Below are 12,474 nucleotides of genomic sequence, written 5' to 3' on the forward strand. Positions count from 1 at the left end.
GCCATCAGCAGGGACCACTTTTAGCCGGCTTTAGTTAAGTTTCTTTTTCACAGATTTATTGCTGTTTTGATCATGAAATCACGAAAACCTTACATTTGCTAAATTAACCCTGAAAAGCTTCAATGAACAAATCCTGAGGGAATTGGGGATTGGATATCTGGGATCTTATGGCCCTTCAAGGACGTGGTAGGTTGACTCCCTGATTTTGGTGCCAAGGGAAACTCCCAAGTTAAGAATAATAAAAATATGAACCAGTTCTCATGAAACTCAGCTTTCCAAACCTTTATTTAGGATCAAAATAGATTGGAATACCTTTGGCAGAAAAGCACCTGTGAGGCCAAGCAGACTTAAAATGCCTGTAAGAATATTACAGAAAATCATCATGTTTATATATATACACATCTAGAGATAGATATAAAATAGATATTTTGTAGCAGTTGCAGGTAAACTGTCAGGGTTGGGGTTTGAAATGTTTTTTTAACTATAAAGCATTCTATAATTATGCATGTGATTTTTAACATTTAATATACAAGACTAAATCTCTTGCTGGTTTTAGAGTATTGCATTAAAAGTCTATGTGGTTTCTCTTCTTTCCCTGTTCCAGGAGAGTTCTTAGGAAACTTCTGTTATCTGTAAGAAAGCTGTAACATCAGTGCTTTTATCTCAACTTGATGTATTGTTATTATATTGTTTATATGCATTGTTTTAGACAGAACTAGGAGAAAATTGAAGAATGGAAGAGAAAATTGAAGGAAAAGGATGTAGAGAAGGGGCAGAGAAACAATGTAGAGAACCTAATTTAGGATTGAAATCCATCAGTCTGTTGGTTCAGGCTCCTGGCAGGAAGAGGTTGGTGAGGAACTTTCACGTAAGCAGTAGTGTAGGTTTGCAGAGGGGTTTGACAGCACCTCTCCCATGGACTGTTCGTGTTAGCAGAGGATTAAAGATGTCAGTCACGTGAAACAGAACACTGTTTTGTACAGTTTGTTGCCAGCATCCAAGTGTGTCTTGGCCTGCAGAAGGTGCTGCAGCATTTCATGGCTCTGCATCACTTGGTGACAAGACAGGAAAGCGAGTCCTGCGTGCGCAGAGATCCATCAGTTGGTGTTGACTGCACGTGTTCCGTGGGTTTGTCCCAGCCAGACAACGGTGTGGGGGACACTCTGCACCCCAGCCAGAGCAGGGAGGGCTGAGAGGGACGGAGGGTTCTCCCCAGCCTGCTGGGAGCGGTGTGACACGAGGCAGGTGCCTGCAAAGGTGCGTTGTGCTCATGGAGATTGGCCCATGATGTGGGTTTGCCGTGTACCTGAGACCCCTGGCACGTGTCTGTATCTCATTTTGTAAAGGGTGAGTGTTTCACAGAACAATACCTCAATACTGAGTTCTAATTTGGGATGTTGTGTGCTGTGGGTTTTGGGGGACCCTTCTGTGTTTTGGGTGGTTCACACTGGAAAGTTTCGGGTATAGGTGATTCTGATCTGCTGGGGTTTGTGCTGCTTGTCCCACTACAAGCTCTGAGCAAAGGAAGGACATGGCAGCTCTCACCGAGTTGGCATTCTTGGCCTGAGCAGTCGTGGAAGCAGCAGGCAGGTTTCTTGCCTTGTGGTGTTAAGGCTGATATCCAGTGCTAAAGAAAATTCCTCTTTTCATATGCCAGTGGCACTGAAGGAGAGGGAAGGACTGGGGCAGAGTACTAGGAAACTCGGAATTTCAGGCGTGACTCAAAAGAAAGCTCAGAGTGCAAAAAGGGAAATCTGTGCCCAAACCTTGAGGCAGGTTTGCTGTCTGTTCTCATGCAATTGTGTCTTCTGAAAATTAGACCATTTTATTCATTGTGCTGTGCAAAACACTTATCACTTCTCATAATGCCAGGAAACAGATACTAAAACTTGAAGGAATTTAGATGTGTAAAAACAAGCTGTTCTTTCTTCTCCAGTGCGAGGTGTTTGATGTTGGGGAATCCTGAAGAGCAAGGAAAAGGTTATAGTTGCGTTGGTCTCTCTTTATTTATTACCCCCTTTTTTTTGAAACAGAGAAGTAACTGGGAAGGTTACAGGAAATAAAGCTGGATGTAATAAATCCCTAAATCTTAATAACAAAAGAGGCTTAATGGAGAAGTTAATGCTCCTATGAGGGAATTATTTTTGAACTCAGAGGAAGTACACACTGCAGAACCATAAAATGCCACCTGCAGGAGCCTCAGTCAGATTGAACTTTTTGTCACTTCCTCACGTTGTTTTTCTTATTTTTAATCTCAAGGGCTGACACTGTCATCCTTCCCTGTGGTCTTGGCCTTCCCAGCACAGCATTGGGTGGATCCTTCTGTCTCTGCTGGAGGTGCAGCTTCACAGACGAGGAGTGGATTCACTGCTGGGGAAGGGGAGGCCAAAGCTGCTGTGTGTGAACTGGCAGAGGGACTGGCCTGATTTAAACAACTGAACACAGCAAAGTCACAAAGTGACTCTGCTGCTCTCCAAGCTCCTGCCAGGATTGTGGACACAGGTGGAAATTAAGGGAAGGTGACCCAGATCGAGCTGTTTGTTGGTGAAATTGTGTTTGTTAGGGAAAGAATGTAAGAATCTTGGCCTGAATGGGTTTTTTTCCATGAAATGCCAAAAGCAATGTTGGAAAACTTACTGATTCTATTGGCAATGGCTATACACTCTTGCACTTACCCTATTACTTTTCCTTTCAAGTAACTGGAAGTTCAGAGACTGTTCAAATGGAATTGTTGCCTGTCCATGGTGTTTTCTTGGCTTTCAAAACAAAAATACTTGGTCAGTAATAGTTAAAAACTCCTGAAATGCATTTGTTTGTGACCAATGAAAATGCCAAGAAACACCACCAGGAGAAGGTGATGCATTAATTCTTGCATGGAGATGAACCTCCATAATGGAGATGAACCTCCATAGTTATCCATAGTGGGGAAACTTCTCTGCCCCTTCAGAGCACAGGCACGGGACTGAGTTTGGGTTGATTTGACCCAAGGCAGCCCAGGCTTTCCCTGCCCGTGGGCCAGGTTCGGGGTCAGCTCTGTGTCCTGGGTGCCCACACACACCTTGACGTGCTGTGTGTGCTGCAGGAACTGTCAGGAAATGTTCCTGCTTTTCTCATGCCCCTCTTGCTCAGTCTCAAAGTCACCATAGGATTTCTGAAGAACCTGCAACAGAGAAGCCTCTCATCATGTTCATTCAGAGCACAGTGAGATACTGGGAGGGGAAGAGAAAGGATAAAGGTGAAATTTCCCTGAGAGAAGGTTGGGAGATCAGGGTGTTCACAGGTGGCATGGGCTGGGATTAGGGCTGAGCAGGACCCAACCTGGTGCACATCATCCATCAGCTTTCACCTCATGTTTTATCAGGGGGTTTATGGCCCTACCAAGAGGCAGCTGTTGAGTCCCAGGCTGAACCATGGCAGTAGATGGTTCTGTTTGAGCTGGTGGTTTATTTACATGTTCATCAGCCATACTGTCTAGTAAGTCCTGAGGTTTGTTCCTGATTTTCTTTCAGCCTTATATCCAACTTTCCACCACTTTTCTTTTGTCTCTCTGGTGTGTCTTTTGTGTTCCTTTCTTGTCCTGTGTGTTCCCCATCCCATTCCCTTTCACGACTTCACTCTCTCGTTCTTGTTTTTCTTTTAGTAAGTAAATACTCAATATTTATTTAATAAATATTGCTCAATCTCTCTCCCTATTGTCTCTCCTTTTTGTCTGTCTCCCTCCCTGCCCGCATTTTCTTCCTCTCCTTGTTCCTTTGCCCTGCACCGTGACTGTATTTCTTTGTCCCTCTCACTGTCCTTTTGCCTGTACCTGTCTGGATCTGCTGCTCAGTCCCTCTCTCTCACTGCACTCTTCTCTTTATAACCCTCTGTCCTGCTGCCCGTCCCTCTCTTTCTCCATCCCTCTGCTGTGCCTTGCCCATCTTCCCCCCACACCCACCTGCCGTGGTCATTTCCTCTCTCTGTCCTTGTTTCCCTCTTTGTGTCCCTCTGTCCTTCCTGTGTGATTACCACTCTGTCTTTATTTTATATATACTGGCAAGTAATACTAATTTTTATATGAATTCATTTCGAAACAAACCCTCTCTAACTACTGTATTATATACAGGAATATAAGAAACTCTGAATATAGATCTGTAGGGTTTGAAAATAATGACATAACCTTTGTACATACGAATGAAACAATAAAGCGCCTGAAAACGTAAGAAAATACGATCGGGGTGAAGGAAATGAAACCAGCTCTGTCCCCGCTTTTTTCTCGGACCCAAACGTGTCGCAGCCCTTGGCTGAGCTCTGCGGCGGTGCTGCCACCGGGTGACAGAGACCGGCACTGCCGGCCCAGCGCCGTCCGTGCCTGGGGAAGCGTGCGAAGGGCAAGAAGCGGGGCCGAGGGGGACGATGTCTGCGAACAGAGCGGAGGGGTGAAGGAGGGTCAGGAGCGCAAGCGGGCCCGGCCGTGGCTGAGCGGCGCCGTGGCGATGGAAGGAGCGGCCGCCGTGCGGGCGGTGCCTGAGGAGAACGGCAGCGGAGGGGGCGGCCCGGCGGGGCCCGTGAGGGGAGCGGAATGGAGCTGCCCCTCTGCCACCCTCAAGATGGCGGCCCGGAAGGGAAGTCGCGGTTCGCCACTCTCAAGATGGTGGAAGCGGCAAAAGTCACGTGACAGGACGCTCCAGATGGCGGGTCGGGGTTGAGCCACACTCGAAATGGCGGACGCGGCTGGACCGCGACAAAGGCATCCCCGTCGCTGCCTGCTGCCGCTCGCGCGGCTCCCGCCCAGCCCCCGCGCCGTTGACGCCACCAGCCGTGTCCCCACATCGGGAAAGGCCGCGAAAAATCGCGCTGAAAGCGCAGCATCGGCGGCGGGGGCGCTTCGGGCAGCTGATTAGACAGACACACTTGTGAGGTCCGGGGGCCTTAATGGTACCATACCAAAAATGGCGGCGTAGCCGGAAATGACTTCCGCCAGCACCCAAGATGGCGACGAATTGGGAAGTCACGTGATGCCACACCAAAGATGGCGGCCCGGTACGTAGCTTATTTGTCCTTCCAAAGATGGCGGCATCAAGCACATGCGCGTTGGGTAGGGATGAAAATGGCGGCCCGAAGGACCCCGAACCATCTATTTGGCTGCCTGAACGTGACCCCAACCCCGACGCGGACCCAGCGCTCTCAGCGCGATTTCCGCGGCGTTTCCCGGTGTGGGGACACGGGCGGTGGGGTCAGCGGCGCCGGGACCGGGCGGGAGCCGCGCGGGGGGCGGCAGGCAGCGGCGGGGACGCCTCTGTCGCGGTCGCGCCGCGCCGCAGGTGATAAAAGCCCCCGGCGCCATCCAGTGCCGGGTCGGGCTCTTCGCTCTTCGCCCGGCGCCTCTCCCCGCTTTCCCCCCGGCCCGGGGAAATGCAGGAAAACACAAAACCATCGAGGAATTACAGTCACCGGAGCTGCCCGGGCCATCCCCCTGCCCGAAGGGCGGCTTCTGCCCGGAGCCGGGAGCACTCAGCAGGACGCAGCTCCTTTTTTCCAGGCGGTGAGAGGTGGGGGCCGGAGGTGGAGGCGGGGTTTGCTAGGCGGGGGGAGCAGGGAGGATTCCAGCTCCCAGCAGCTCTGCGAACGCTGGATGGACTCTGGCTGAGGAGGTGGGAGTTGTGGGTCGTGTCCATGTCGCCGGGAGCTCCTGAAGTGGCAGCTCGCAGCAGTGTGTCTGTGCGTGGAACCAGCTCTAATGCTGGCAGCCAAATTAAATTTATATCAGATTTGTATCAAACGTGGTGTTTATATCTGGGACCGCTCGGTTCCCTGGGTGTGAAAGTCTTTGAAGTAGCAAAGCTGAGCCGTTCTGGAGCATTCCAAGTGTTGTGTCCTGGGCCTGTCAGGATTAGCCATAAACAACCCAGCCAAGCCCCCGAACCCTCCATGGATGTTTGAAACACTTCCACAGACAGCCAAGCCTGTAGTGATTCCAGAGCAAAAATTAGAGGTGCTTGCTTATGATCCGTGGGGAATTTCCTCTGGAATTATCAGTCAGAGAGTGTATCGAAGCAGAGCCCATCTTTTGGCTTTTTCTGGTCTGTAATCTCCTCTCTGGTTTAACAGAGTGTTGTGTGCTCCCACGTGTTTTCAGGTTGAAATTTGGGGTGGTTTTGTTTCTTTAGGGCTTGGGGTTTTTTCCCAAGTGAATCAGCTCTCCCATAAATACTCCATGTTGTTCTACACGGCTGCTTTGGTTATGGGCCAGAGAGAGAGAAGGAAAATGGGTTTTTATGATCTTGACATTTTGCCAGTGGTATTTGAGGTGAACTGTGGCAGAATGGAGGAGCAAACACCTGGGATTAATTTACTGTAAGAATTAACTAGCAGCAATCAGCTGAGCTGTGGTGAGAAACCTCTCCAGTTTGTGCTTCCATTCAGCTCCTTCTCCTGTCCTGGGCTCCTGGCACTGCTGCCATGGGAGACAGGCTCCCCACTCCCAGCAAAGCATTTGAAATGCCACAGATTAAACATTCATGTGGAGTGGGAGGTGGGGAACAACTGCTGGCAGCAGGGTGACCCAGCGAACTGGCACTTCCCTGGGACTCGGCAGCCACGTGGGGAGGAGCGTGGCAGGGCTTCACCACGGAGTCCCAGCTCTGCCAGGGAGATCAGCTGCTGCTTCCGATCCTGAGCAGGCACAGATTATCCATATTTGCTTCTCAAAGAAAAGGCTGGAGCTTGGTGTCCTGCATTAAGGTTGTTTACAATCTCTGGGGTTTCCTTATTTAACTGCCCAGGAAGGAGCTTGTAGGATGTGTTGGCTGGACAAGTTTGGTCACAGCTGACAGAATTCCTGCTGCCTCGTTACCCTCCTGGCCTCTTGTGTTTCACTGAGCAGAGCTGGCAGCACTGGGAACATCTTTGTGCTCCTGCCTTTCATCCCCTTCTTAATCCAGAGGGTCTGGCAGGGGAGAAAGAGGGGAGCCAGGAATATTGGGACAATGGGGGACTTCAGTTACTGTCAAGCAGAGACTTCCCAGGCCTGGATCTGAAAAGACCCAGGCACTGCAACCCTCTGGCTGCTCTGTCCCATCCTGGACTTGATGCTTCCAGTTGTGGTTTAGCAGCTTGTCCCAGAAAACCTGCACAAGCCTGACACAAAGTTTGACCTGGGTTCTGAGGAACCTGGAATTCACACCTTTGTCCCTTGGCAGTGTTTTCTGCTCAAATTTCCCTCTAAGCACTCGCTGCTGGGATACACGGGGAAAAGCCCTGTCCCTGCATGGGATGGAAACTCCTCCATGTCTTACCAAGGAGTTAAAAGCCCGTTGGGTTTTCTGGAAGCAGTCGATGAACTCGGCCTCCCTCGGGGGTCTTGCTCGGAGGGTCAGCATTCCCTCTGCCTGGAGAAGGGGCAGAGAAGGACACGGCCCGTTAGTGAGAGCATCCCTTTGGGAAGGTTCCATCTGCCTGCCGTGCAGAAGGCATAGCAGAAGTGGGTGTTGGCACCAGAACTACTGAGAATCAGGGCTTCAGGGCAAGGCAAACTCCCTGTGTGTGCCAGAGGCTCCGTGTGCTCTACCAGAGGTGCCCCCGGAGCAGCGGCACCTCCCGAGCTGCTGTGCCCGGATCCGTGGCTGTGCCCGGCCTCGATCCGGCCTTGCTGGGCCGGGAGCTGAGGTGTCCCCCCACCTTCATCCGTGCCCCCCTGCTCTCCCCGTTTGTTCCAGCACTGCCCCTGCTGGCCCTTTCTTCTTGTTCTGCCTCCCCTTCTTCCCTTGACTGAGCTGTCGGAATGCCTCTGCAGCCGTCTGGAGCCAGGCGATGAACACTTGGGTCATCCGGGGTGCAGCTCTCTACCAACTTCAAGCGGCAGGTTTGTTACAGAACCCGGACAGTCTGCCTCCCGAAACACACAAATGGGGCCGCACACGCCTGAGTTTCTGAGCTTTGGGGTAAAATGACGGGTACAAAGGGGGATATGTGGTAGGCGGTTCAGGAAGGCTGTACCTTCCTCGTACCTCAGCCAATGGGGAAAGGAAGAGGGCAGCAAGTGGGAGTTTAGGATAAAAGGAGGCTGCGCCCTCCTAAAGCTCGAGAGAGAAAACCCCAGGAGTGAGTGTCCCCGTGGTTTCTCTCCCTTTATTCGAATAAAGTTTCAGGCATCCTCTGTCTCCTTTATGGACGCTGGCTTCTCATAGCATGATTTTCCATACAGGAGGAAACAAAAAGAAAAAGGAGGGAAGGACAAAAGGAAAAGGGGGAAAAAAGAACAAAGGCCACTAAAGCAAGGTCCGCGCAGCCTGAGGGCCGAGCTCCCACAGGCCGGTCCCATCCCATTCCCGGCGCTGCTTCCCGCTCCCGCCGTGCCCGCCTGCGCTCCCAAGCAGGGCCGCGAGGGGCATTAAACAAAGGGCTGGAATTGGGCGCCGTGAGGGGACCCGGACAGGGAACGCGGGGAGTTCCAGGGCCGCGGGCGGGGGGCGCTGCTGGCTCCGGCAGGGCCCCGCTAAAGCTGGAACCCTGGAATGCCGGAATGGTTTGGGGTGGAAGGGACCTTAAAAACTCATCCCGCTCCATCCCCTGCCATGGGCAGGGACACCTTCCACTGGCCCAGGTTGCTCCAAGCCCCATCCAGCCTGGCCTTGGACACTGCCAGGGATCCAAGGGCAGCCACAGCTTCTCTGGGCACCCTGTGCCAGGGCCTCCCCCCCGCCCTCACAGGGAAGTAAGTATTCCTTGCTAATATCCAACCTAAACTCTTTTCCTTCAAAACAACGTGAATCTGCAAACTACTTTGCTAAATTCGTACTTGTGCTCTGTGAGAAAAAAACCCAGAACAATCCAAAAATACTAACAAGTGTCTTTTTCCCTCCCTCCATCCCTCTCTCCCTCCCTCCCAGCAGTGTGGCATAAATGCCAGTGATGGGAAGAGGCTGGAAGAAGCTGGATTTCACATGGTGAAGGCCATGGCTTATGCACCAGAGAAGGAGCTACTGAACATTAAAGGCATCAGTGAAACCAAAGCTGACAAAATCCCAGTAAGGGTGTTCTGGAGCTTTAACCCAGGATATTCCACAGGTTTATTTCTGCTGGCTGAAAGTGTTGTGGTGAATTTGGAAGGTCTCCAAAGGGCAGTAAAGGTGATTGGAGGTGTGACCTGACTTGTGATGGAAAAAGGCAGAATGTACCAGGACTGAACTGAAGGGAAGGATTTCCCTAAAACACACAAAAGGGATGTTGGAGCTTTTACTTGGAGCAGAATTTCAGTTCCGTGCAGAGGTACCAACCCATGCAAGGTCTGTGAAATGTGCATGGAATGATGCAGGCACCTCTCCACAAGGCAGGAAATATTAATTACTGGGGGGTTAATGAACGGTGTGAACTCTCCTGGCACTGCTCAGTTGGGTTTTCCCTCAGGCTGATGCAGCTGAACTGGTTCCCATGGGTTTCACCACAACCACAGAATTCCACCAGCGGCAGTCAGAGATCAGCCAGATCCCCCGTGGCTCCAAAGAGCTGGATAAGCTGCTTCAAGGTCAGCATTTTATTATTTCTCTTTCCTGCTTAGGCTCAGTTTTTGGGGTGGAGTTTTCCCATGAGTGTAATCTTTGCATGGAACCATGTAAGGCAAGTCTTGGTTGGATGAAAGACCTCTAGGACTGCTCTTGAATAATTGCTTTTATTTTAAAAGCTGCAGAAATAGTTTTTAATCCTTTTAGTTGTGATGCAAGACCCAGAGCTTTCAGTTTTTGGATGTTTCTGGTTTATTTAAGTCCGTGCCGTGTTTAGTGAAAACAAAACCAGGCATCACCATCTCCTCATTCCTCTGGTAATCCAAAAATGAAAGCAAGCAATTCCAACTCTTCAGCATCTTCAGAAACACACCTGGACTTCTTATCCACAATACAAACAAACCTCAGGATGACAAGCGGTTTTCCCTCTTAGTTTTGAAACTTTTAGCCAAATTCAGTGTTTAAAATATATATATATATATATATATATATATATATATATATATATATGTAATATTTTATATGTGGGTTAGATACATAGATATCAGTTTGTAGCATGTGACCTTTTAATTTTTATTAATAATTGTTATTTTCCTTCCAGGAGGAATAGAAACAGGGTCCTTAACAGGGTTATTCGGGGAATTCTGTACTGGGAAGATGCAGCTGTGCCACAGCCTGGCAGTCACTAGTCATGTGCTGGGTTCACCTCATTACAATCCAATATTCAGACCCCACAGCCTTGGGATATTTGCTAATTTGGGCACTTTCTTTGACTATCTAAGTGTTTATTACTATCTAGAGGTTACCATTCCCTAAAATATTAGAGGCTTGGACTTAATTTGATAATTTAGTTAACTCCCTAAACTTCCCAGCTCAAAGCTGAGCACCTGTCATCTTTTGTAGAATCATGGAATCCTGGAATGGTTTGGGTGGGAAGGGACCTTAAAGCCCATCCAGTTCCATGGGCAGGGACACCTTCCACTATCCCAGCTTGCTCCAAGCCCTGTCCAGCCTGGCCTTGGACACTGCCAGGGATCCAGGGGCAGCCACAGCTTCTCTGGGCAACTTGTGCCAGGGCTTCAACACCCTCACAGGGAACAATTTCTTCCCAATATCCCAGCTATCCCTGCCCTGTGTCAGTGGGAAGCTATTCCCCCTTGTCCTGGCACTCCAGGGTGATGGGCACTACAAAGGGAAGGTGTCAGAGATGGGGGACCAGGCATCTTTCCTCTTGCTTTTCCCAACTAAATGGGACTTTAGTCACAATAGCTTGGGATATTATTTGCTGTATGACCTCTGTGAGGGCATGTGGCAGTATCTGCTGTATTTATGGATACTTTATTCCCTGTTCATTCCTTTCCTTCTCCTTTAGCTCCCCACAGACCCTGGGGGTGGGCAGCGAGGGAGAAGCCACATCCATGGACACAGAGGGGATCTTCTGTCCAGAGTGGCTCCTGGCTGTGGCTGAAAGGTCTGTGAGAGGAATAGTTTGACTCACGACTCAGCTGGAAAATATTTTCCACAGGTCCTGGAGATTGATTTGGCAGGTGTTCCCTGTAGTGGGTTGAACCTGAGTTGATGGACAGTCTTTTAGACTGATGACGCTTCTCACAATTTACATATTTAAACCGCGTGGAAAGGCGGGAATTGCCTTTTGCCCCAGCTCGGCTGCCAGAAGGTGGGGGGCTCCGAGCCTCCGGGCCAGGACCCCTGCCCCCCCCTTCCCCAACGCCACAGCACGGACCCTGGGTCGCTGGGGGGGACTGTCCCAGAGCCGCAGGCAGCTCAAACCAGCCAGGGACTGCCACGCAGCTGAACCCATCTGCTGCGGCTCCCTGGGACCGGCGGGTCCCTCTCCTCTCCATGCAGAGCCAGCGGGAGCCGGCAGAGCCTCCTGTCTGCAGCCAGCACACTTCGTGCTGAACTGAAGAAGACACCACGCAGCCAGCAGCACAAAGGGAGCGAGGCTTTCCCCACCGTAAAGCCCAAACAAGAACACTCTTCAGCATGGCGGCGTCAGAGTCAGAGAGAAAGAGAAGTGAGTCCCGTGGGACGGAGCTGGAAATGGCGACGGGAGAAAAGAGGGCGGGGCCGCGATTCTGGCGGGCAGCTTAAAAGAAACCTTCTTGCATGCCGTGGTAAGAAACTGTAATATCACACACAAACTGTCTCTTTAATCCATCTGAAGTACATGGGGGGATGGAGAATCCTCGTGTGGCCTGTGAAGATTGTGAAGAGTGCCTAATGCCAGGCTATATAGAAGCAGTGAGAGGCTTTTAAGAGACTTGTGGCGAAGAAAAGCCTTTGTGTTCAGGTCAAAATAACTTATCCTTAAAAAGATTAATAACCCCGTGTGATGACCCATGTTTGGCAGTGTGAAGGAACTGTGAGATTTTTCATGGCAGAGATGTTTTACACCACAGCAGATTGTTTCTTTCTGGGCAGGTCTGCTGTTAGTGGCTGTTTGGGAACCTTGTGCAGCTGAAGAAAACCCTTTTTCCCTTTAGCATGAGAAAGAGGCTTTTCAAGAACTGCAACGTTGACTAAAATCCCACGTTCTGTTACCCTTTGTGTGAGTTGGGTAAAAGGAGGAAAGTGCTGGAAGGGGGGCAGGGGGTTTGCTTTAATTTCTTGTTATTTCTTTTTACTTTTAATTCTGTTAGTAATAAAACTCTTTCTTTGTATTGCAACTGTTTAAGTTTGAACCTGTTTTGCTTTCTCCTAATTCTTATCTCACAGAAGGCAAGTAAGTAATGGATATTTTGAACCAAACCACTACGCTTAATTGGTGTTTCTGCCCAGTTTACGAACTGAACCTGCTACATTCCCTTTGGAAACTTTGGTGTTGCCGTTCCTCTCCTGTCTCTGCCGCTCTCTCTGCAGCTCTCGTGTCACTGTCCCTCGGCACGAGGTGATTTCCCTCTCTTTTCCTACTGGAAGGGACTGGGACCTTCCCAAGCAGCTGGGGACAGGACTGGCTGGATCCTGTTAT

General features: G+C 50.3%; 1 protein-coding gene across 1 annotated transcript; it reads left to right on the forward strand.

Moving 5' to 3' along the window:
- Positions 1-5,089: 5,089 nt before the first annotated feature.
- Positions 5,090-12,165, forward strand: LOC309572731 (uncharacterized protein; the record flags this gene model as incomplete). Its single annotated transcript, XM_082281171.1, is given in 6 exon segments — positions 5,090-5,524; positions 8,871-9,008; positions 9,388-9,505; positions 10,084-10,175; positions 10,855-10,875; positions 10,877-12,165. Coding segments are annotated over 6 exon segments (903 nt in total). The 3' UTR covers positions 10,976-12,165.
- Between the last annotated feature and the right edge of the window lie 309 nt (positions 12,166-12,474).

The sequence above is a fragment of the Coloeus monedula genome (assembly GCF_965178545.1).
Source record: "Coloeus monedula genome assembly, chromosome: 4".
Taxonomy (NCBI): domain Eukaryota; kingdom Metazoa; phylum Chordata; class Aves; order Passeriformes; family Corvidae; genus Coloeus; species Coloeus monedula.